This window comes from Bombina bombina, chromosome 2 (assembly GCF_027579735.1).
Source record: "Bombina bombina isolate aBomBom1 chromosome 2, aBomBom1.pri, whole genome shotgun sequence".
NCBI classification, from domain to species: Eukaryota; Metazoa; Chordata; class Amphibia; order Anura; family Bombinatoridae; genus Bombina; species Bombina bombina.
The window spans coordinates 1,114,900,583-1,114,927,384 of record NC_069500.1 but is presented as its reverse complement, the minus strand read 5'-3'; the positions used below and the strand labels follow the sequence as shown (position 1 = coordinate 1,114,927,384).

The window sequence follows — 26,802 nt, the reverse complement described above, 5'->3', positions numbered from 1 at the left end:
CTTTAAGAAGGAACACATATGAAAAATACTTATGTGAGGGTTCTTATACAAAACCATTTCTTTAAACAGCCCTGAAAACAGCCCTGACATATGTATTTTTCATATGTGTCCCTTTTTAAAGCGGCAATATGGTCAGCCTACTGATACATCGAATACAATTATTAATGTTATGTGGTAAAATAGCTATTATGACATTTTCTGATAAAGATTAGTGAGAAAGTAGTTTTAATAAACCTAAGAATAGTGTACCTCAGCACTAGAGAGACATCAAACACTTTTGTGTAAAAATTGTGTTTTGTCCCACATTCCCTAAGGGAAAAAAAGCAAATTGTGTAGCCTAGCTTTCAAAATGCTGCAAACTGCATAAACCATCTGATTGATTTGCAGCATTTTTAGGTTACAGAATTTTCTTTCTGTTCACCTATAGGGGTCGATTTATTAAGCAGTGGATACTGCATCGAGGCCCCATCGTTTCTGGTTCGCCAGAAACGGAAGTTAAGAAGCAGCGGTTGTAAGACCACTGCTCCTTAACTTTTCCACCACCTTTTAGGTGGCGGACTGAAATCATCCTGATCTGATACGATCGGGATGTGGTGGCCCCTGCTAGAGGCTGATTGGCCAAGAGTTAGCAGAGGACGGCATTTCACAAGCATTTCACGAGAAATGCTTGTGCAATGTTAAATGCCAACAGCGTATGTTGTCGTCATTTAGCGAGGTTGAGCGGACATGATTTGCTACAGGGAATCATGTCTGCTCGACCTTTGGTAAATCTACCCCATGGAGTGTGTGATAAGCACAATTTTACTGAAACGCAAGAGGTGTTTAATGTCTATTTAAGTGAAACTGCACTCATAACTAGATGTATAACACAGTAACTCACTACAGATTGGAACTGACTGAATGCCACAATGGATCTAGACAACACCTAAAATTTAAAAATACTCAAAAAGCTCTACAAAAATAGTCATAATCTAAAAAGTTGTATTAAGAACAATATAAATGTCCTTCAAATAGGCTAAACAATGTTAAATGAGTGGTTATTTATTCTATATACAAAGTATGTTGTGAAGCACTTAAACTATACCCTAACTAATGAAATAAAAAAAGACAATGTGGTTCCTATTGAGGTGATTCTGTCAGTTACTAACTGAGGCAGCAGGTTATAAAACCTCCAGAGCATTTTTGTTTCAGAAGACAAGCGACTCAGATGCCATTTTACAGTTCAATTCAAAATAACAAAAAAAAAGAAAGCAGATAAGGCCGGTTAACTTTAGGCCGAACAAATATACAGATAGATATCAGAAAAATATAGCTAACACCACTAACACTAAATAGCTGATAGAATCGATCTACATCATTTCTTGAAGATAAAACATTCTATGTATTAGATAAATATAATATAGTTATGCATATTAGTTGAATCCATTTTGTGTGTCCTTTAAGGAAGACGTATAACATTACCATTGGTGTCAATGTTACAGCTGTTATATGTATAACTAGTATAAAACAATTGAACAACCTATATTTTGTTTTTGTCATTTTGTTTTGCTGAATAGGGAATCTTCAACAGTTTTCATTTGGCACCAAATCTTGGAAAGAATGTTGTGGTCATAAGCATCAAGGAAATAACAAATACCAGGAATGTCACTGGGAAAGTTTGGCGGGAGGTCTTCTCTTGATCGGGGTGTAAACATGAATCCCTTGTAATCCTTAAGCAAACTAAAATAAAAGAGTAAAAAAATAAACAAGATTACAACATTAACAGCACACTCAGAATCATATTTCTTTGAGTATTTATATAATGTTAGTGCTCAGCTGCTAATTTTAGAAATTTCGAATTTTAACTATGACCACCCACAAAGCATTTTCATAAATACTATTCATCATCACAATGTTATACACACTGTAAATCTTGGTATTTAGGATGTCTTTGAGAATAAAGGCTAACTAGTACCTAAATATATGTTACTGTTCATGTAAATATATATACTGTATGTATATATATATATATATATATATATATATATATATATATAATATATATACATCCAATAGTCTTCAGTGGCACTCACTGGTCTTTTACAATGTAAAACTTTAATGTGACATGGTGATGAGCTCCTTCTTCACCCTCTCATGCAGTATGTTTAACGGGGTCTACAGGACTTATGGATGTATGTATATTCAGGCTGAACACCCTGGCAAGAAATGCACTTCCTTGGAATTATTTGTGGATTTGTTAAATATTTCACACTTTTTTGTGCAAATATAGTGATGATTTGGGGAATAGTGCTACCCTTCTTCAGACACAAAGGGAGCACTATTCCCCAAATTCTCTGAAACGTCACAATGTTTGCACAATAGAGTGCAAAATATTTAACAAATCCAGAGATGGCCTGCACCACAGTATTGCTTTTATTTTAAGACACACACACACACATATATATATATATATATATATATATATATATATATATATATGTATTTTGCTAGTTATAAAAGGGACATTCCAGCAATACTTAAATGCACATGGGTGCATTTCTGTTGTGTATAGAAACATTAAGGGGCCGATTTATCATGACCCGAATGGGGTCAAATACCCTTGTGCAATGTTAAATACCAACAGCGTATGCTGTCGGCCTACAGCGGATCATGTCCGCCAGACATTGATAAATCGGCCCCATGCACCCACATTTTAAACACAGCACTTGCTCAGATATCTTAATATTCTTGTGTCATCTGGTAATTACTTAAAGGGACAGTCAAGTCCAAAAAAACTTTCATGTTGTAAATAGGGCATGCAATTTTAAACAACTTCCCAATTTACTTTCATCACCAATTTTTCTTTGTTCTCTTGGTATTCTTAGTTGAAAGCTAAAACTAGGAGGTTCATATGCTAATTTCTTAGACCTTGAAGACTGCCTCTAATCTGAATACATTTTGACCACTGGAGGGCATAAGTTCACATGTTTCATATAGATAACATTGAGCTCATGCACGTAAAGTGACCTAGGACTGAGCACTGATTGGCTAAACTGCATGTCTGTCTAAAGACCTGAAATAAGGGGGCAGTCAGCAGAAGCTTAGATACAAGATAATTACAGAGGTAAAACGTGTATTATTATAACTGTGTTGGTTATGCAAAACTGGGGAATGGGTGATAAAGGGATTATCTTTCTTTTTGAACAACAAAAATTCTGGTGTTGACTGTCCCTTTAATTTACATAATTGCTGACATGATACAAGACACACTTGCTCTCTGAGCAGCTGCAGTATTAAAAATGCTGGTGCACTGAGAATATCTAGCTATGCTTCACATGCACGTGCAAAGACAAATGCAAAAACAGTGATAACTTTTACTAGAAGCATTTTATGTCAATATATGTAAATTGGAAATATATTTCTCTCCAAAGATGCGATTCAGAATATCCCTTTAATATTGTGACTGTAAATGTTCCAGATTTCTTCTGTTCCAGGATACACACAGTGCACCTTCCTTACTTGAAAAAGATGAAAGTAGTGAAACAATAAAATGTATATTATAAAAAATAGGTGTGGAAAAAATCAGTCCTGCAGATGTCAACACAGCAAATTAAAACAAAGGAATTGAAATAATAGGTTTACAAATTACAATCTCTTTTTACATGACATCATTTTAGGCAAAAGTCATTCAATACACAGAAATGAAGCTGTTCCCACTTATAAACAAAAAAGACCCTTTTGGTGAAAGATAAACACGTTAAATATAGTTGACTTTACAAAACAATCAATCTTTTGGAAACTGCAGGAATTGTAGTGTACCTGTGTGATATGGTATAATTTTATTTTAGTGAGAGTGTGTCTTGCTTGTTTTAATGTATTTAACACTTTTATAAAATGTGTAACACTGAGTTTTGCGGTTCACTACTGAATAAATATGTGCACTAAAGTATGGAGAATGCTGCATAATGTACATATTTATTCAGTGGTGAAACAGCAAAATGCACATCTCATACCGCACTACGACAAAATATATATAATAATATCCCAGGAGCACAGCATTCAAACCTTGTGTCATATGCAGTCAAACTTGTTTTGCTGTTCACCTTCTAATAAAATATGCACATTTAAATGTATCTGAGTGCAGCATACTTTAGTTGTGTTATATTTAAACACACTTATCTTTCTTTTTGTATTTATGATATATGTGTGTGCGTGAAGAGGCTGTATTTGTACATAGTAGCTTTGGTTTTATTTTTCATTCTGTCTCACATAATTTTTGCAGCAAATGTCATCTGCTGAGCATGAGCAAGAAACTGAGTTTGCCTTTCTATAGAGACCACAGACCCCTTGTGAAGTTGTGACAGGAAGTAATGGATCCTGCACAAAGTTAAAAAAAGAAATAAAGGATAAAATCCCCTTAAAATGATGACAAATACACATTGCAATGATTTCTAAGTATAACCCACTGCTTAGTGCCTTTCTTTAACAACAATGAAACAGACTGTTTTATACCAATTTAAAGCTGTTAATACAGTTAAGAAGGTTAATGAGATAATACAATTTCATAAGAATGTTACTTGTCATAAATTGTTAAGAACAACTGAATTATAAACTAGTTGACATGTCACATGACTACATATTTGCTGCAGTAAAGGTTTAAGTAACATATTTTCAGTATTGGAGATATAAAAGTGTCACTGGCTTACTTAGTTGCTTCCTACACAGTTTTAAGGCTGCAGATTCTCCAGATGTCCCATAATTTTAAGAGCAGCCTGTATGGCAGCAGTCATGCTAACACACATGCTATTAGATTGCAGAACAGTGTGCCAAAGGATGTATTACAATGCTGAGTTTAAACCTCTAATCCTCTGGGTATGACTATTTAATCCAGCATGCCACAATCATTTTTATTATTGTGTACTATTGTTTCATACTGTAATCCCCCTTTGAAACAAAACCACAACTTTTATTTTATTAAAGCTATAAGACTTATGCATTTGTCTGTCTGTCTATCCATTTTATGATGTAACTTGCAATGTAAGATTTAACTTATTTTACCAAAAAAAACAAACCCCAAAAGAAACAAAAAAACAGCAGTACTTTAGAAGCCATAAACATTTGCTTAGTTCATTTATACCTGTAGGTTGTAGGGCTCACATTAATCTTCCTTGGCTCACTGCAGGATTCAAATTTATTGGCAAGGGTTACATTATTCCCAAAAAGGCAATATCGAGGCATCTTTACTCCAACAACACCCGAAAAAACAGAACCAGAATGGAGACCAATGCGCATCTTAAAGAAAAGAAAAGAAAAATGATCAGAATATACAGTATATAGTCTTGTTTAAAACATATTGGACCCTTTCCAATCTAATAGGAGTGTCTTTTAATGAGTAGATACAATATGATGTCATTTTAATAAATAACTTTTTTTCATGCTGAATTTTCCTCTGTTAGAAAATGTGTCAGAGCGTTTCAATTAATCAGAAAACATTGTTGCGTCAGTAGCCACATATATTTTGTATTGATTTAATTCAACAGACAAAGCCTATGCAAAACCTATTTTAGCTTGTTTTGCATAGCATTTTAAAGGGACAGTAAACTCAGAATATTTTTTGGATCATTGTAAAGTTTCAATTTTGAATACAAATCTTATAATTACCTTGTATTATACATTTGTCCTCCTTTTTTTCAATTTCATTCAAAATATATAATTATTTCCATGTGGTCCATGATATTCATTATACATTTCCTATCACGGGCTACGTAGGTGCCAGTGCTAGCAGCCCCTGCGCATGCACAGTTCTTTACTATAGACATCACTGCTAGTCAACCATATGCAGTTTAGGAGACCTAGCAAAGTGAGAATGACTTTCGGAGCTGACCTGGTCACAAAACACTTGCACACATCGATTTAATAGCTGGTCAGGAGCAAGCCTGCATAATAGTTATTATGCAAATGGTTCATTAGTCAGAAATGTCTTATTTGATTTTTAAAACATTTGCTACACCAGTCTTAGGGGGATATTTATCAAAGCCTCAACTATGCTGCATTCACCGGCACCAATATGCTCACCTAACATCGCGGCCGCTGACCTGAATACGATCTCCATATTTATAAAAAAAGCTGGCAGAAAGCTGCGCACCAAGTACGGGGCGATCAGCAACGAACTGTTGTTAACTAACAGTCATCGATCTCGCTGCTATTGGGCTTTTTAACAACTTTATTTATACCCTGTCACTAAACGCCTCCACTACACTAAAATGTTTAAACCCTATCCTGCCGCTCCCGGACCCCGCCGCATCTTAATAAAGTTATTAACCCCTATCCTGCCGCTCCCCAACACCTCTGCAACCTAAATAAAATGTATTAACCCCTATCGCGCCGCTTCCGGACCCCGCCGCAACTAAATAAACATATTAACCCCTAAACCTCTGGCCTCCCACATCACTAGCATTAACCAAACCTATTAACCCCTAAACCGCCAGCCCCCCACATCACCATAAACTAAATTGAGCTATTAACCACTGAACCTAATAACCCGCTAACTTTACATTAAAATTACAACATCCCTATCTTAAAATACATTTAAACCTATCTGTAGAATTAAAAGAAAATAATTCTAAACTATTAATTAACTTACCCTAATTATTATACTAAAATTACATTAAACTAGCAATTAAATTAACTATATTACATATTAAAAAAAACCTAACTCTACTCAAATTATTTAAATCTACTATTAAAAATTACTAAATTACAAAAAAAAAACCCGCTAAGTTACAACCCCCCCCCCCACTAAATTACAGAAAAAAAAAACAGTATCAAAAATAAAAACGATTTACACCTAATCTAATAGCCCTATCAAAGTAAAAAAGCCCCCCCAAAATAAAAAATCTAGCCTACAATAAACTACCAATGGCCCTTAAAATGGCCTTTTGTGAGGCATTGCCCCCAAAGAAATACAAAGACCCCCCAACAGTAAAACCCACCACCCAACCAACCAACCCCCCAAATAAAAAGCCTATCTAAAAAACAAATCACACAATATACTTAGGAGAGCTCAAGGCTTAAGGTAAAGGTCACTAATATGGGATATAATGTGAAAAATACGTAATTCTAAAACAACCCAAACATAGGTAATTATACATTTATTATAACCTAACAAAGGATAATTAGGCTATAAACATTATTATGATATAAAAAGTTGCAACAAATAAAGTAAAAATAACGATCGGACGTCTTCTATAGTAAATAGTATTATAAACAAAGTGATAAATTATTGCCACCACTGAGAGTCAATAGAAACAAAGTGCACGTTATTGCCAGATGAAGAGTAACACAGTTCCAGACAATAGTTATAATCCAGACCACAAGACAGTAGGTTACGTAGGAATATCCATAGGCTGAAATCAATAACACAGTACCTGGCTATTGGAGTGTATAGTAAACACGGGAACAGAACCAGATTTACTAGCCATTTGACCTCCGTGTATCTTGGGCCTCTTGTGGTTAGGTCTGCATCGGATCTGTCAGGCTACTCTGATCCTATTGGATGGTGTCACATTTAAACACTTCAGCTGAGCCTCTTGTCCGCTATCAGTTTATGAGAGAAAGGTATCCGCTCTTTAGTGCGATTGCATGCTGGATACTGGAAAATCCTTGAGAATGTCCCCGATGAGATTCTGCCAGAACTTGATTTTATCTTTAACACTATTCAGCGCAGACTTTACAAACTGTGTTACAGGTTTTGGATGTACCGGTTTGCGGTATTAAGACCTGGATTAATCTTGGATAAAGTCCCAATATAAACTCTGTTCTAGGCAGAGAGTACTTAACAAAAAGTACAAATAACAATGATAAAGATTATTCTGGCTGCATATAGCAAAAAAAAAACAACGTGTTTCTCCCTACGTGAGGGCTTTTTACAATTATCCTAATTGTAAGGGGTCTTTTAGGATCTTTGGGAGTTTGGTAATTAGGCCCTGCGAACACTTTTCAGATTGCTAGACCTATCTAAAAAACCTAAGCTCCCTGTTGCCCTGAAAAGGACATTTGTATGGGCATTGTCCTTAAAAAGGCATTTAGCTCTTTTACCTGCCCAGACCCTACTATAAAAATAAAACCCACCCAAAAAAAACTTAAATAAACCTAACACTAACCCCCGACGATCCACTTACAGTTTTTGAAGTTCCACTTGAAGGATCCATCCAGCCGGCAAGAAGTCTTTATCCGGGCAGTAAGAAATCTTCATCCGGACGGCCTCTTCCATCTTCATCCATTCTGTGAAGTCTTCATCCATGCAGCCTCTTCTATCTTCATCCATCTGGCATGGAGCGGGTCCAACCTGAAGACATCTGGCGCGAGCTCCTCTTCAATACAGGCACTGCCGTAAACTGGAACTTGAATGCAAGTGACATCATCCAAAATGGCGTCCCTTGATTTCCTATTGGCTGAAAGATCAGAGAGATGGTGTACTGCTGGAAATCGATAATTTAGACAAACAGCATGAATTGTTTAAAGATGATGACAAAATGGTGCCTTTCCAGAAACAGCTGGATGATACATTAGAAAAATTGAGCACTGAATTGTCAGATCACAAGTTCAATAAATATGAGAGAGATTCTAGAGACTATGAATTGGGAGTTGTCCATAGTTGGAATACTGAGAGAAAGGCACAAAGGAAAAAACAGAATTATAACAAAAATAGTAAAAATAAGAATCAGCTAAAAGTGACATTTTCAAGCTTTGAAAGTACAACTGGCATGAATGATACCAATTCAACATTGATCTCTGCCTCTGTAACACCGACTTCAACTTTGCCAACAACTTCCACACCAATAAGAACATCTGTGGAATTGGTGGTAGTGATGGGGGCGAGGCAAAAAAACAGGAAGAGGCCCCTATAACTGGACCCCACGTACCAAGATATCCAAGCCGAAGAACACAGTGGAAGAAGAAGAATCACAAAGGTGACAGATAATCAACTTATCTTCTACTAACCTAGAACCCCATGAAATATCTGCTCTCTCTAAAGGACTGGGCTTTTCCCCCACAAGGGACTTTAATCTATTTGATACTATTTTAGATATCAATAAATTTGTGCGTAAAATAACTGACTAAACATTTCAAAAATCTTGCAGTGACAGTCTCACCCAGTGATGAACAGGGGGACACACAAGTACCAAGTGATAACTGTTATTTTAGAGATCTATGTGACATAGTGTACAGGGTGAAAGTGCCTTTTTAGTTAGAGCTGGTAAACAACAGTTAGGTAGGGTATCAAAATCTAGTATCTTTTATCCTGTACATGAACGTAATGATGTTATTGAGTTATTCCATTCTATTCTAGAACAAGATCTTATTGAACTATCTGAAAAAATGAGTAAGAGTGAGAATAATAGCAGTTACAAATATAGCAATCTGAATAAAAAAGAAGTGCATGCGCTAAATAGACTGAAAGGCAATCCAGACATAGTGGTAGTTAATTCAGATAAGGGAGGTTCAATTGTTGTCCTTGATAAAACTGACAGCTAGATTACGAGTTTTGCGTTATGGCTCATAACGCTGCTTTTCCACTACCGCTGGTATTATGAGTCATGTAGGCATAGCTGTACTGCACACTTTGTTGGCCGTAACGCAACGTAACTACCGCACCTTTCAAAAAGTCCTTTTTCAATAGAGAAAAAGAAGAACACAGAGGCGCCCAATGGCCTAATACTACAAAACCAAGGTAGAAATAGGATTGTAAGAGATATACTTACAAAATAACTGCACCCTAGGGTGCAGGGAAGCAGACTGGAACCTCAGTTGCCCAGCAAACTGAATAAATGCAGCTGGATATCCAGGAGTGATTTCTCGCCTGTGGAATCCACAGTGTTCCTATAGGAGGGGATATAGAGCCAACATAGCCCAGCACAGTTTAAATAAAAAATGTGGGTGTATAGAGAATAGGCACACTTACATATTTCAAAGCACTTCCAGGTGCAATAACCACAGGCTGGGGCTTCTAAGCCGCCCAGCTGACTGATTCCAAGGATTTCAGCAAAAAAGTTACTCTCAGACATGATCCAGGGATATATGAAATATCCCCAGAAAAAACACAGCAGCAAGTGTATCAAATTAAAAATATACTTTATTAAAAGCAACGCGTTTCTCAGCCTCTATGGGGCTGTTTCCTCAGGCTAATGAATAAAAATGAAAATACACTTGCTATATAAAACACATAAAAAAGCTGATAGGTGAAATGTTGATTGGAAACATGTGTATCCAATCCAATTAACATGGTTGCTATAGGTACTCTGGTAAACATGCATGGTAAACTAACCAGTGATGCAGTCTTATTTAACCCATGAGATATCAAAACATCCTTATTTGTCATACATTATATCAATAGTTTCACATTATGGATACCCCTCATGTGTACATTATGAATAACAAATTAGCCACACATACATACATTAGAATTCAAATAACATTTGAATTGAAATGTCAATTTAGATTGCACAAAAAAAATTAAGATCCGATTAGCGCTTATTACCCCACCCCCTCCCCTCACTCATAGACCGTAGCAAAGGCAGAAACCATATGCGCATCGCACAATGCCATCGGAGTGCCTATTGCACTGAGAGCACCTTTATCCATGTGTACTTGATTTTTCTATTGCAGGTCTATGTGCTCAAAAATTAGTACATTTAAGATCTCAGTACATCTCAATCAATACTGATCACAGAAGTCTGTAGTTCTAAACAAACATCCGGGTATCTTTAGACCACCCCCACTTGTGTGTCAGAGGTTACACTGGCCAATGGGTATTCATTATTAGCCTGTGTCAGATGACAACAGCCTAGAGTAACAAAAACCTTATTCAATGTGAAAGATTAACACAAGCGAAGTGTACTATGCACAAGTAACACTAATGATTATCATCATGATAGATAGCAAACGATCATAAAGTAACTTATTACCACCAAGGAATTAAATAATCCTAATCTGTACTTGGTAAAACTAATGTGCTGGAAGTGCACTAATGGGTACTGCCCACAACTAATCCACTCCATATAATTTACTCATATAAGAGCAAAGAGACTAAAGTATTGTGATGTTGACTGTAAAGCTGTGTGCCTAAGAACATTATTATGCGATGTGTGAAACTAGAACGCATCAGTGAAGAAAAATCCTGATTAAAGTATTCACATGTGTACTAAAAAGATGGACATAATGTCCTACATAGTTAAAGGTAAATATCATATTAATAGTGTATACAGAAATCAACTAAATAATACAGGAATAGAAGGAGTGGATAGCAAATTTATGTGTGATATGCCACAACAATACTTATAGTACAATATGTGAGATAGAATGTGGTGATATGTGGTGTGTGAGATGTGTATTTTATGTAACATAAACAGGAAGTGACTATGTAGTGATAACCATGGGGGGGGGTGTACCCTAAACATATATGAAATAAAGATTAGTGTATAAACATGATAATATTACCATAATAATCCTGGTATCTGTTATCTAAGTCAGAATTGTGATGTGAACTATATTAGTGAATCCTAAGATAAATGTATAGGTGTATTCCAGATTCACTTAAGTGATGGTAAGGGCTCTATCAGGTCATCTGAAATGGATATCAATGTAGTGGACCTATAACTAATGGAGTGTCTTAGCGGGGACTAAATATACTAATGTCATTATCTAAGATGTTAACCTAAGACAAATATTGATATATAAATATATGTTATGACAGTAGATAAAGTAAAATGGAATAATGATAATAAGGTCCTATATAAAGGTTGCCATGTCCAAGTTCTCATTAAGTCCTTCAGGTTGAAGGGTTCTTAACTTGGTGATCCAAAAGGATTCCCTACGTCTAAGAGTAAGGAAGGCATCAGGTTGTGATCTATTAAATTGTTCTATGGGAATAATTTTCATCATATTCTCATTTCTATTTCCTTTATGTACATGAGCACAATGTCGGGACACGCTATGAGATTAAATCTTTTTCTTAATGCTGTACGCATGTTCACTCCACCTCCTTTTTGCCTTTCTACAAGTGCGCCCAACATATTGGAACCCACATTGACAGTACAATAGATAAACAACGAAAGTGGATTCACATGTCATATGACTCTTAATTGGAAAAAACTCACCTGTAGTGTGTGATCTAAAAAATGATGTCCCATGTGCTATATACTTGCACATACCACAACGATTTTTAAAACATTTTGACACTCTATGCTTGTTAGAATTTTTAGTAGTAAAACCCTTGAAGTTAGATCTGATCGTATTGGCTTTTTTGTCTCTCACTATCTTACTCAGAGCCAATGTGGTTTAAAGTGTAGGGGTCCTTCTATATACCACTTTGGGCTTGGGGCCAACTATCTCATGAAGGATGGGATCATTTGTTAAGACTGGCCAGTGTTTACATAAGATCTTGTGAATTTCTCTATGGTTTGAATTTTATCTAGTAATGAACAAAGGGGGATTTGATTCTTTCAATTTATCTTGTGTTACTTTATCTTTATCTTTCGAAAAATATCTATCTCCTCTTCTCTAACTTTTTTGAGGTTCTTATCAATCAAAATAGCTTCTCAATAAACCTATTGCCAATCACTTTGGCCTGCTCATCATAGTCCTGGATGGTGGAACAGTTCCTTCTAATTCTCCTAAACTGTCCGTATGGAACATTGTTTTTCCAGCAGCTATAATGATTGCTCTCATAGTGAGAAAACTAATGCAATCAACACTTTTGAAATAAGTTCTAGAAGAAACTGTTCCACCAATCGAACTTCCCAGTGAGAGGTCTAAAAATTCAATACAATATTTCTGAATATTATGGGAAAAAGTGATCCCAAAATTGTTACCGTTTAGGTGCTTGATGAACCCCACCACTTGTTCATGGGAACCCCTAAAAATAAACAAAAGATCATCAATGTAATGGCCATAGAACACCAGGTTCGCTGCAAACTGGGAATCATAAATGTATTGTTGTTCAAAAATCCCCATAAATAAATTTGCAAAGCTTGGAGCAAACCTGGTGCCCATGGCCGTCCCCTTAATCTGTAAATAAAACCTACTCTGATACAAAAAATAATTATGTTTAAGAATAAATATGATAAGTTTAATGATGAAATCTCTTTGGATATCAGGCATATAGAAATCTTTCTCTAAAAAATGACATACTGCAGATATACCTAGTTCATGTCTGATGTTGGAGTATAATGCTCCAACATCACAGGTGACCCACCAGCACTCTTCATCTATTGACACTTTTTCAAATTTGAGTAATAAGTCATATGAGTCCTTAATGTACGATGGTAAAGAAATAACACATTTCTGTAAAAAGAAATCGATATATGCTGATAGGGAGTCCGTGAGGCTCCCTATACCCGCAATAATCGGCCGGCCCTGAGGTTTCACTGGATCCTTATGGATCTTGGGGAGGTGGTAGTAGAAAGCAGTACGGGGATACCTAGGGTAGCAATAGTCTCTCTCTTGTTTTGTCATGATGCCTTGTTCAAGACCAGATTGTAAAAGTTCATTTAATTGATTCTGGTAAACAGTGGTGGGATCAAATTGTAATGTCTAATAATAGTTAGTATCATTTAAGATCCTATTTGCCTTAATAAGATAATCCTGAATATCCTGCAACACTACCCCTCCCCCCTTGTCCGCCTGTCTAATGACCAAATTTGGGTCACCAGACAAACTGGCCAAAGCTTTACGTTCACCTGAATTCAGGTTATGTTTACACCTTAATTTTTTCCGATCCTTAGTTAATTTCTCCAAATCTTCCAGAATTAGATTTGAGAAAAATCTATCGGCTAGATTTAGAGTTTTGTCGGTAAAGACCCGCATAGCTAACGCTGCTTTTTTTCCCAGCGCACCCTTAAGACAACACTGGTATTTAGAGTTGTCTGAGTGGCTGCGTTAGGCTCAGAAAAGGGAGCGCTGAGCAGAATTTAGCTTCCCTTCAACCCTCAATACCAGCGTTGCTTACGGTAGCGGTAAGCTGGCAAAACGTGCTTGTGCACGATATCCCTATAGGAAACAATGGGGCTGAGCTGGCTGGAAAAAACCTAACACCTGCAAAAAAGCAGCGTTCAGCTCCTAGCGCAGCCCCATTGTTTCCTATGGGGAAACACTCTCTAAGTCTACACCTAACACCCTAACATGAACCCTGAGTCTAAACACCCCAAACTTTACACTTTAATCCCTAATCTGCCGGCCCCTCTATCGCTGACACCTACATTATCCTTATGAATTTATGAATCCCTAATCTGCTGCCCCTAACATCGCCGACACCTACATTATATTTATTAACCCCTAATCTGCCCCCCCAACGTCGCCGCAACCTAACTACAAGTATTAACCCCTAATCTGCCGACCGGACCTTGCCGCCACTATAATAAATGTATTAACCCCTAAACCGCCGCACTCCCGCCTTGCAAACACTAGAATAAATTGTATTAACCCCTAATCTTCCCTCCCTAACATCGCCGCCACCTACCTACAATTATTAACCCCTAATCTCCCACCCGCAATGTCGCTGCTACTATAATAAATGTATTAACCCCTAAACCTAAGTCTAACCCTAACCCTAACACCCCCCTAACATAAATATAATTTAAATAAAACAAAATAATATTCCTATAATTAAATAAATTAATCCTATTTAAAACTAAATACTTACCTATCAAATAAACCCTAATATAGCTACAATATAAATAATAATTACATTGTAGCTATTTTAGGATTTATATTTATTTTACAGGCAACTTTGTATTTATTCTAACTAGGTACAATAGCTATTAAATAGTTATTAACTTTTTAATAGCTACCTAGTTAAAATAATTACAAAATTACATGTAAAATAAATTCTAACCTAAGTTACAAATACACCTAACACTACACTATCAATAAATTAATTAAATAAATGACCTACAATTAGTTAAACTAAAATACAATTAAATAAACTAATCTATAATACAAAAAAAACACTAAATTACAAAAAATAAAAAAAATTACAAGAATTTGAATCTAATTACACCTAATCTACGCCCCCTAATAAAATAAAAAAGCCCCCCAAAATAATAAAATTCCCTATCCTATTCTAAATTACCAAGTAACCAGCTCTTTTACCAGCCCTTAAAATGGCTTTTTGCAGGGCATTGCCCCAAAGTAATCAGCTCTTTTACCTGTAAAAGAAAATACAATACCCCCCCAACATTACAAGCCACCACCCACATACCCCTATTCTAACCCACCCAACCCCCCCTTAAAAAAACCTATCAATAACCCCCTGAAGATCTCCCTACCTTGAGTCGTCTTCACTCAGCCGAGCCGAAGTCTTCTGGCAGATGTGGTCCTCCATCCGGGCGAAGTCTTGTTCCAAGCGGCAAAGAAGAGGTCCTCCATCCGGGCGATGTCTTCTTCCAAGCGGCATCTTCTATCTTCTGTCTTCCAGATCCATCTTCACTCCACCGACGCGGAACATCCTCCTTTCCCGACGTACTAACGATGAATGAAGGTTCCTTTAAGGGACGTCATCCAAGATGGCGTCCCTCGAATTCCGATTGGCTGATAGGATTCTACCAGCCAATCGGAATTAAGGTAGGAAAAATCTGATTGGCGGATTCAATCAGCCAATCAGATTGACGTTCAATCCGATTGGCTGATCCAATCAGCCAATCAGATTGAGCTCGCATTCTATTGGCTGTTCCGATCAGCCAATAGAATGCGAGCTCAATCTGATTGACTGATTGAATCAGCCAATCAGATTTTTCCTACCTTAATTCCGATTGGCTGATAGAATCCTTCGGCTCGAGACTTCGCCCGGATGGAGGACCACATCTGCCGGATTGGATGAAGACTTTGGCTCGGCTGAGTGAAGACGACTCAAGGTAGGGAGATCTTCATAGGGTTATTGATAGGTTTTTTTAAGGGGGGTTTGGGTGGGTTAGAATAAGGGTATGTGGGTGGTGGGTTGTAATGTTGGGGGGGTATTGTATGTTTTTTTTTACAGGCAAAAGAGCTGATTACTTTGGGGCAATGCCCCGCATAAAGCCCTTTTAAGGGCTTGTAAAAGAGCTGATTACTTGGTAATTTAGAATAGGATAGGGAATTTTATTATTTTGGGGGGCTTAGATTAGGTGTAATTAGATTAAAATTCTTGTAATATTTTTTATTTTTTGTAATTTAGTGGGTTTTTTTGTATTATAAATTAGTTTATTTAATTGTATTTTAGTTTAGCTAATTGTAGTTAATTTATTTAATTAATTTAATGATAGTGTAGTGTTAGGTGTATTTGTAAATAGGATACATTTATTTAATTATAGGAATATTATTTTGTTTAATTTAAATTATATTTATGTTAGAGGGGTGTAAGGGTTAGGGTTAGACTTAGGTTTAGGGGTTAATACATTTATTATAGTAGCGACGACATTGCGAGCGGGAGAATAGGGGTTAATAATTGTAGGTAGGTGGCGGCGATGTTAGGGAGGGCAGATTAGGGGTTAATACAATTTATTCTAGTGTTTGCGAGGCGGGAGTGCAGCAGTTTAGGGGTTAATACATTTATTATAGTGGCGGTGAGGTCCGGTCGGCAGATTAGGGGTTAATAAGTGGGGCGGTACACCTGTCAAACCGTAACGCAGGTGTCCTAAGGCGAGCTCAGGGAGGACAGAAACCTGGCGATGTTAGGGGCAGCAGATTAGGGGTTCATAGGTATAATGTAGGTGGCGGCGGTGTCCGGTCGGCAGATTAGGGGTTAAATTTTTTTATTATAGTGTTTGCGATGTGGGGGGGCCTCGGTTTAGGGGTTTATAGGTAGTTTATGGGTGTTAGTGTACTTTTTAGCACAGTAGTTAGGAGCTTTATATTCCAGCGTTAGCCCATAAAACTCTTAACTACTGACTTTTTTTGGCGGTAGGAGTCTTGTCAGTAGAGGGTCTACCGCTCAGTTCTTCCAAGACTCCAAATACCAGCGTTAGGCAAATCGCATAGAAAAGATCTGCGGTAGCCTGGAGTCGCAGTAAGGAAGTGAGCGGTAGACCCTTTCCTGGCTGACTCAAAATACCAGCGGGCGGCCAAAAGCAGTGTTAGGACCCCTTAACGCTGCTTTTGACGGCTAATGCAGAACTCTAAATCTAGCCGTATGTGATTATTGTTACTGGCAGTTTTAGGGGGAATAAAGGATGATCTTGGTTTCAAATCAGAGTGGATACATTTTACATATAGATCCTCTAATAGGATCTCAGTACACACTTGTCCATTGACACTTTCTCAAGTTTGAGTAGTAAGTCAGATGGGACCTTAATGTAAGATGGTAAAGAAATAACACATTGTAAAAAGAAATCGATATATGCTGATAGGGAGTCCGTGAGGCTCCCTATACCCGCAATGATCGGCCGGCCCTGAGGTTTCACTGGATCCTAATGGATCTTGGGGAGGTGGTAGTAGAAAGCAGACAGTTCCAAAAGAGACAAAGGATTAACAGGCTGCACCAATGTAGCAAAAGTAAAATTCAAAGTCTTTATTTCATCATGTTAAAATCCAAGCACACATCAAATGAATGACACCTTAGCACACAGGAGCTGTTCTCCGACGCGTTTCCTGCTTACAAAAAGCACTTCATCAGGGATAACAGCTGATTCCCTTACAGACATTTATACACACAGGTTTGTTAACCCCTGTTATGCTGTATTAGCACAGTTGATTGAAAACCTTGTTTAACTGCTTTCAAATTAAAGATTATACATGAAAAACTCTAATACAATCAGGGTATAGCACAACCTGCATGTCAAATGTTACAATTCAAATTATCAAACATTAAAACAATGGCTATACAAATTTAAAGTGATATCTACCTCTATAGTAAATTGTTACAAGTTCTAAAACAAAATAGAAAGAAGGTAAAGATATTCCTATCAATAAGATGTACTTCATTAATAAACATAATGCATTGTATCACAATATATATATATATATATATATATATAGTAAAAGACTATAGACTAAGTGCCAGTATATAATTGTAGGTCCCAGGGTCCCAGCAGTACAGGGATACCTAGGGTAGCAATAGTCTCTCTCTTGTTTTGTCATGATGCCTTGTTCAAGACCAGATTGTAAAAGTTCATTTAATTGATTCTGGTAAACAGTAGTGGGATCAAATTGTAATGTCTGATAATAGTTAGTATCATTTAAGATCCTATTTGCCTTAATAAGATAATCCTGAATATCCTACAACACTACCCCTCCACCCTTGTCCGCCTGTCTAATGACCAAATTGGGGTCACCAGACAAACTGGCCAAAGCTTTACGTTCACCTTTACGTTCATTTACGCTATGTTTATACCTTATTTTTTTCCAATCCTTAGTTAATTTCTCCAAATCTTCCAGAAATAGATTTGAGAAAAAATGTATGTGATTATTGCTACTGGCAGTTTTAGGGAGAATAAAGGATGATCTCAGTTTCAAATCAGAGTGGATACATTTATCATAAAAATCCTCTAATAGGATCTCAGTAAACACGTGAATACTTTAATCAGGATTTTTCTTCACTGATGCGTTCTAGTTTAACACATCACATTATTATGTTCTTAGGCACACGGCTTTACAGTCAACATCACAATACTTTAGTCTCTTTGCTCTTATACGAGTAAATTATATGGAGTGGATTAGTTGTGGGCAGTACCCATTAGTGCACTTCCAACACATTAGTATTTAGAAACGTTTTACCAAGTACAGAATAATTCCTTGGTGGTAATAAGTTACTTTATTATCGTTTGCTATCTATCATGATGATAATCATTAGTGTTACTTGTGCATAGTACACTTCGCTTGTGTTAACCTTTCACATTGAATAAGGTTTTTGCTACTCTAGGCTGTTGTCATCTGACACAGGCTAATAATGAATACCCATTGTCCAGCGTAATCTCTGACACACAAGTGGGGGCGGTCTATAGATACCCGGATGTTTGTTTAGAACTACAGACTTCTGTGATCAATATTGATTGAGATGTACTGAGATCTCAAATGTACTAATTTTTTAGCACATAGACCTGCGATAGAAAAATCATGTACACATGGATAAAGGTGCTCTCAGTGCAATAGGCACTCCGATGGCATTGTGCGATGTGCATATGGTTTCTGCCTTTGCTACGGTCTATGAGTGAGGGGAGGGGGTGGGGTAATAAGCACTAATCAGATCTTATGTTTATTTTTTATACTATCTAAATTGTCATTTCAATTCAAATGTTATTTGTATTCTAATGTATGTATGTGTGGCTAATCTGTGATTCATAATGTACACATGGGGGTATCCATAATGTGAAACTATTGATATAATGTATGACAAATAAGGATGTTTTGATATCTCATGGGTTAAATAAGACTGCATCACTGGTTAGTTTACCATGCATGTTTACCAGAGTACCTATAGCAACCATGTTTATTGCATTGGATACACATGTTTCCAATCAACATTTCACCTATCAGCTTTTTTTATGTGTTTTATATAGCAAGTGTATTTTCATTTTTATTCATTAGCCTGAGGAAACAGCCCCATAGAGGCTGAGAAACGCGTTGCTTTTAATAAAGTATATTTTTAATTTGATACACTTGCTGCTGTGTTTTATCTGGGGATATTTCATATATCCCTGAATCCTGTCTGGGATTAACTTTGTTTGCTGAAATCCTTGGAATCAGTCAGCTGGGCGGCTGAGAAGCCCCAGCCTGTGGTTATTGCACCTGGAGGTGCTTTGAAATATGTAAGTGTGCCTAGTCTCTATACACACACATTCAAACTGTTCTGGGCTATGTTGGCTCTATATCCCCTCCTATAGGAACACTGTGGATCCCACAGGCGAGAAATCACTCCTGGATATCCGGCTGCGTTTATTCAGTTTGCTGGGCAGCTGTGAGGTTCCAGTCTGCTTCCCTGCACCCTAGGGTGCAGTTTGTTTGTAAGTATATCTCTTACAATCCTATTTCTACCTTGGTTTTGTGGTATTAGGCAATTGAGCACCTCTGTGTTCTTTTTCTCTAGACCAATTGATGATTTTATAGGGATACTGACCATTCTATTTCAGAGAGCTGATCTATGCACTCCTTTGGAGCTTCTTCCAGTTATTGAACATTATTGGTTGTATGGACTTTTATTTTTATTTTTTTCAGCTAAAGGATTTATCCTTTACCTTATGTTATATTTATGTTAATTGTCTTGTATTGCTGATTAGATGTTTTATCTATTACTATTGTGATATCATTACTAAGAGCGCCCCCTGGAGGATTGGTGTGTTAATACACACTATTTCTTTATCTTGTCCTTTTTCAATGGGACTTCCATAGCGCTGGTATTATGAGTTTTGCCTGGGAGGCCAAAAAGTGAGAGGTATAGCCCATACCGACAAGATTCTTACCGCCATCTAAAGTCAGTAGTTATGGGTTTTGCGCTACAAAGCTGTAGCATTTCCAATCAGCCAATAGAATGTGAGCTTAATCCTATTGGCTGATTGCATTAGCCAATAGGATTTTTTACCCTTTAATTCCGATTGGCTGATAGAATTCTATCAGCCAATCGGAATTCAAGGGACGTCATCTTGGATGACATCATTTAAAGGAACCTTCAGTGTACGACTGGGACCGTATGAAGAGGATGCTCTGCGACGGATGTGTTGAAGATAAAGCCGCTCCGCGTCGGAAGGATGAAGATAGAAGATGCCGTCTGGATGAAGACTTCTGCCCGCCTGAAGGACGACTTCTTGCCGCTTGGATGAAGACTTCTGATGGCTTCGTTAAGGACTTCTGCCTGCTTGGGTGAAGACTTCTCCCGGCTTGATGAGGATGGATGTCCGGTCTTCAAAAACTGTAAGTGGATCTTCGAGGGTTAGTGTAAGGTTTTATTAAGGGTTTATTGGGTAGGTTTTATTTTTAGATTAGGGGTTTGGGCACCGAAAAAGAGCTAAATGCCCTTTTCAGGGCAATGGGGAGCTTAGGTTTTTTAGACAGGATTTTATTTGGTTGTGTGGGTGGTGGGTTTTACTGTTGGGGGGTTGTTTGTATTTTCTTTTACAGGTAAAAGAGCTGATTTCTTTGGGGCAATGCTCCGCAAAAGGTCCTTTTAAGGGCTATTGGCAGTTTAGTTTAGGTGTAATTAGTTTAAATATTTGATCATTTCTTTTTTATTTTGTGTAATTTAGTGGTTTTTTTTAATTTTGTTAATTGTATTTAATTAATGTAATTGATTTAATTTTAGTGTAATGTTAGGTTTTAGTGTAACTCAGGTTAGGTTTTACTTTACAGGTAAATTTATATTTATTTTAACTAGATCATTAGTAAATAGTTAATAACTTTTTCCACTATAGATGCAGTTTCACTGTACTCATGTATCCCTCATGATCTAGGGATTAATTCTATTAAAAGGATGTTGGAAAGGTATTCAGGGTATGATACTGAACTAATTGAATTTATCTTACAGGCTATTACCTTTCTACTAAATCGTAACTATTTCATTTTCAATGGGGAATTCTTTATAAAGCTTAGAGGGACAGCGATGGGGTTGAAATCCACCCCTTTGTACGCAAATTTATTTCTTGCTGACTTTGAGATTAAGAAAATCTTTGGTGATGGGAATAGTTTTAAATATGACATTAAACTATATACTAGATATATAGATGATATTCTAATAGTGTGGGGGGCACGGTGGAGATTTGGGTGATTTAATTGATTACTTAAATGAGAATGATAGCAACGTAAAATTCATCTATAGTGCCTCTGAAACTAATATACCATATTTGAATTTTCTAATTTGTCACACTGATCAGAGTATAGTCACTGAAGTACACAGATAGGAAATTACAGGCAATACTATATTGAGAGTGGACTCTTTACATCCAAATCATCTCAAGAAAGGTATACTTAAGGGTCAGTATATTAGGTTCAGACGGAATTGTACCAATTTGAATGACTAATGGAAACATGATCTGACTACACGTCTTGCTGACAGGAATTATGACATGTGTGAATTAAAACGATTGTCTACGTTAGTGTCAGGATTTGAAAGAGATGCCTTACTTAAAGATAGGGCTAAAAATAAAAATAGAAATGGCTTAGAGCGGAAAGGCATAAACTTTATCACTAAATATAGTAGACAGTTTAATGAGATTTGTAATATTATCAGGAAAAGAATACCGATACTAGAGAGGGATGAGGATTTGAAATCAATCTCTAGTAATTGTAATTTTATCTCATGTAAATCAGATACCATAGGGGATAAAATAACTAAAATTTTTAGCTCCAAGGCAAATACTAAAGGTAATAGGACAGGCAGCTGGTTGTCCATGAAACCGGGCTTTTACAAATGTGGGGGTAGACACAGCTAGAGCTACACTAAAAGCTAGCCTAAGCATAAAGCATACATAGCCTGTGAAAGTCTTCAAGCTTTTTGTCCTTAGGATCCTTGAAGGAGGTGTTATCCTCCAAAGAAATTGTAGTATACACCGAGCCAGAGTGGACATTGCTCCATTCAATTTAGGAATAGTGTCACAGACTAGCAAGTTTGCAGAAGTTTTAGGGAACATATTTTTAAATTTGGCATATGGAATAAAAGGAACACCTGATTTATTCCATTCTTTATTTATGATTTCAGATTCAGAAACTGGGAAGGTAGCCGGCTGTTTGGGAGATGGTTTAAATGAAAAATAAAAAAAATATTGAGAGATTACTTTACAATAACTGCACAGATGTGTGTGATTCTCCAACAAAAAAACAAACAAATAATGAATAAATGTAAAAAAAAGGACAATGAAGGTATTACCACCAAGATAAAAAAAGAGCAAGAATAGAAAACCTGCATAATAAAATGTAAATAAAATTAAATTAAAGAACTTATCAATTATTTTCAGTTGTATATTATAAATAGTGACAGTTTCATCTACCTCCAAGGAAGCCAATACTTCCCATAGCAGGGTATGGATATGCTCCATCCTAAATTCAAGGACACAGCTACCGCTTCAGAGGTAAACTGTGTTTCTGAAAATCTGTTCGCAGAGGAGAAATTCTAGAGTACCTCCCTTCTCTGTGGGATATTTAGGGCTAGATTACGAGTGGTGAGCTGTTTTGTGTGAACGATATTGGGTTTTAGTTGAAAGTAAATGTGAATGCTTGAGAGCAATCCTGATTTATGCTACAATGATTACTGCAACCTCAGAGCTTTGGTACAGTTACAATCATATTAACACTTATCTGAGAAAAAAAAAAAAAGTTATAAGGGCTCAAAGATATGCGGTATCAGGTGTTTGAAAAAAAAAAGCAGGCAAAGAGGTTTAAAGGAACAATAAAATCAAAATTAAACTTCCCTGGCATAGATAGAGCATGCAATTTTAAACAACTTTCCAACTTCTATTATCAAATTAGCTTTGTATTCTTATTATTTGTTGAAGAGTAAACCTAGGTGGGCTCAGAGGACTACAGAAGAGTGCATGTTTCTTTAGCAGTTTATGGAAGTAGTGTTGGCGACATTGTTTTTAAATTTTTTATATATAGTTACAAATACTGCTGCCATAGAGTGTTAAAGACATGTACACTCTCCTGAAGTCCTATGAGCCCACCTAGGTTTACTATTCAACAGTATTCCTAGAGAACAAAACAAATTTGAAGAAGTAAATTGGAAATATATTTACAATTGCATGCTCTATCTGAATCATGAAAGTGTAATTTTGACTTTACTGGTCCATTTACATAAAGATACATACCTATACATGTGTATGACTATGTATATGTATGTGTATATATATATATATATATATATATATATATATATATATATATATATATACACAGTGGGGCAAAAAATGTATTTAGTCAGCCACCAATTGTGCAAGTTTTCCCACTTAAGAAGATGAGAGAGGCCTGTAATTTTCATCATATGTATACCTCAACTATGAGAGACAAAATGTTGAAACAAATCCAGACAATCACATTGTCTGATTTGGAAAGAATTTATTAGCAAATTATGGTGGAAAATAAGTATTTGGTCACCTACAAACAAGCAAGATTTCTGGCTCTCACATAACTGTGAGGAGAGAAAGAGGTAAGAGAACCTCAAAGAAAGCAGGTGGTTTAAACTAGCACTCATTCCTGTCTAACATGATTAAAATTAAAAAATAACCTTTAATAAGTAAGATTAATACCGGCCTAAATACCTAGTGTACCTTATATTAAAACTAAGTCACAAATGTCCCCCTGTTTCCTGGCCGATAGCAGCTCCCTCGGCTTCAGGTGACAGGGACAAATGGACTATAAATTTAAAAGCAACAATCACCAACGTGCAAATGAATGCACAAAATATTTAGCAGCAAACTAGTTTCGGCTGTGCTATCAGCCTTTCTCAATGCTATGGACAAACCGAGGCCCAGGTGCCACCCCTATATATAGCACTAATTTTAACATATCAGCCAATCAATGTTTCATGTGAGGATACTCCTACTTTTGATCCAATCCCTGTGTATTGCGGTATTGTGACGTGCACAAACAATAGCCCAACAAATATTCATATGTTAGAATAGTTGCAAATGCAATCCAATATGCTATATGTAATTCGATTTGATTTATTTTGCGCTTTCCCCGTTATATGTTATCGATCGTTGCACTTGGGATACGTGTTTGTGTATTTGTCCACATGTGGTTTAGATCGCTTATAACAATTAAAGCATATGCAACTTGAAAAGTGTGCGTCCAGTCTCCTCCGTGCAATACAATTAGGATAAGGCGGCAGTGTTTTCTCTTGTTTTTCTCAATGTGACTATGTAATTGAAAACAGCACGTAAAAGAGCCAATTTCATTGGTCCACAAGGTATGTCCTTGTGGACCAATGAAATTGGCTCTTTTACGTGCTGTTCTCAATTACATAGTCACATTGAGAAAAACAAGAGAAAACACTGCCGCCTTATCCTAATTGTATTGCACGGAGGAGACTGGACGCACACTTTTCAAGTTGCATATGCTTTAATTGTTATAAGCGATCTAAACCACATGTGGACAAATACACAAACACGTATCCCAAGTGCAACGATCGATAACATATAACGGGGAAAGCGCAAAATAAATCAAATCGAATTACATATAGCATATTGGATTGCATTTGCAACTATTCTAACATATGAATATTTGTTGGGCTATTGTTTGTGCACGTCACAATACCGCAATATACAGGGATTGGATCAAAAGTAGGAGTATCCTCACATGAAACATTGATTGGCTGATAGGTTAAAATTAGTGCTATATAAAGGGGTGGCACCCGGGCCTCGATTTGTCCATAGCATTGAGAAAGGCTGATAGCACAGCCGAAACTAGTTTGCTGCTAAATATTTTGTGCATTCATTTGCACGTTGGTGATTGTTGCTTTTAAATTTATAGTCCATTTGTCCCTGTCACCTGAAGCTGAGGGAGCTGCTATCGGCCAGGAAACAGGGGGACATTTGTGACTTAGTTTTAATATAAGGTACACTAGGTATTTAGGCCGGTTTTAATCTTACTTATTAAAGGTTATTTTTTAATTTTAATCATGTTAGACAGGAATGAGTGCTAGTTTAAACCACCTGCTTTCTTTGAGGTTCTCTTACCTCTTTCTCTCCTCACATATATTTTAGGTGGGTAAGCACCGGAACATTCACTAGTTCCATATATTCCTGTATACACTAAACTAGTGCCAGTACTCTAAACTTTCTCTTATTCTCACATAACTGTATCTTCTTCTTTAAGAGGCTCCTCTGTCCTCCACTCATTACCTGTATTAATGGCACCTGTTTGAACTTGTTATCAGTATAAAAGACACCTGTCCACAACCTCAAACAGTCACACTCCAAACACCACTATGGTGAAGACCAAAGAGCTGTCGAAGGACACCAGAAACAAAATTGTAGACCTGCACCAGGCTGGGAAGACTGAATCTGCAATAGGCAAGCAGCTTGGTGTGAAGAAATCAACTGTGGGAGCAATAATTAGAAAATGGAAGACATACAAGACCACTGCTAATCTCCCTCGATCTGGGCCTCCACGCAAGATCTCACCCCGTGGGGTCAAAACGATCACAAGAATAATCCTATCAGCCAATTGGAATTCGAGGGACGCCATCTTGGATTACGTAATTTAAAGGAACCTTCATTCGGACTTAGGACGTCATTGGAAGAGGATGGATCCGCGTCGGCTGCTTCAAGATGGTCCCGCTCCGCGCCGGATGGAAGAAGATAGAAGATGCCGCTTGGATGAAGATGTTTGCCGGTCCGGATCTCCTCTTCTTGCCGAATAGGATGAAGACTTCGGAGCCTCTTCTGGACCTCTTCTTGCCGGATAGGAGGAAGACTTCGGACCCTCTTCTGGACAGATCGGTGATACCCAGTGTGGTGAAGACAAGGTAGGAAGATCTTCAGGGGCTTAGTGTTAGGTTTTTTAAGGGGGGTTTGGGTTAGATTAGGGGTATGTGGGTGGTGGGTTGTAATGTTGGGGAGGGTATTGTATGTTTATTTAAATGCAAAAGAGCTGTTTTCTTTGGGGCATGCCCCGCAAAAGGCCCTTTTAAGGGCTGGTAAGGTAAAAGAGCTTTACAATTTTTATTTTAGAATAGGGTAGGGCATTTTTTTATTTTGGGGGGCTTTGTTATTTTTTTAGGGGGCTTAGAGTAGGTGTAATTAGTTTAAAATTCTTGTAATCTTTTTTTATTTTTTGTAATTTAGTGTTTGTTATTTTTTGTAATTTAGTGTTTTTTTTTTTTTGTAATTTAGTTTAGTTGATTTAATTGTAGATAATTGTAGATAG

The 26,802-nt window shown here is 36.9% G+C and overlaps 1 protein-coding gene across 1 annotated transcript in view; it reads right to left on the bottom strand.

Moving 5' to 3' along the window:
* Nucleotides 1–967: 967 nt before the first annotated feature.
* GUCY1A1 (guanylate cyclase 1 soluble subunit alpha 1) overlaps nt 968–26,802 on the bottom strand; it is a 127,190-nt gene continuing 101,355 nt past the window's right edge. The window contains exons 7-8 of the mRNA XM_053703766.1: nt 5,117–5,271; nt 968–1,719 (exon numbers count right to left, since the gene is read on the bottom strand). Coding sequence (XP_053559741.1) covers nt 1,536–1,719; nt 5,117–5,271 — 339 coding nt within the window. The 3' untranslated portion in view covers nt 968–1,535. The remainder of the gene's footprint in view (nt 1,720–5,116; nt 5,272–26,802) is intronic.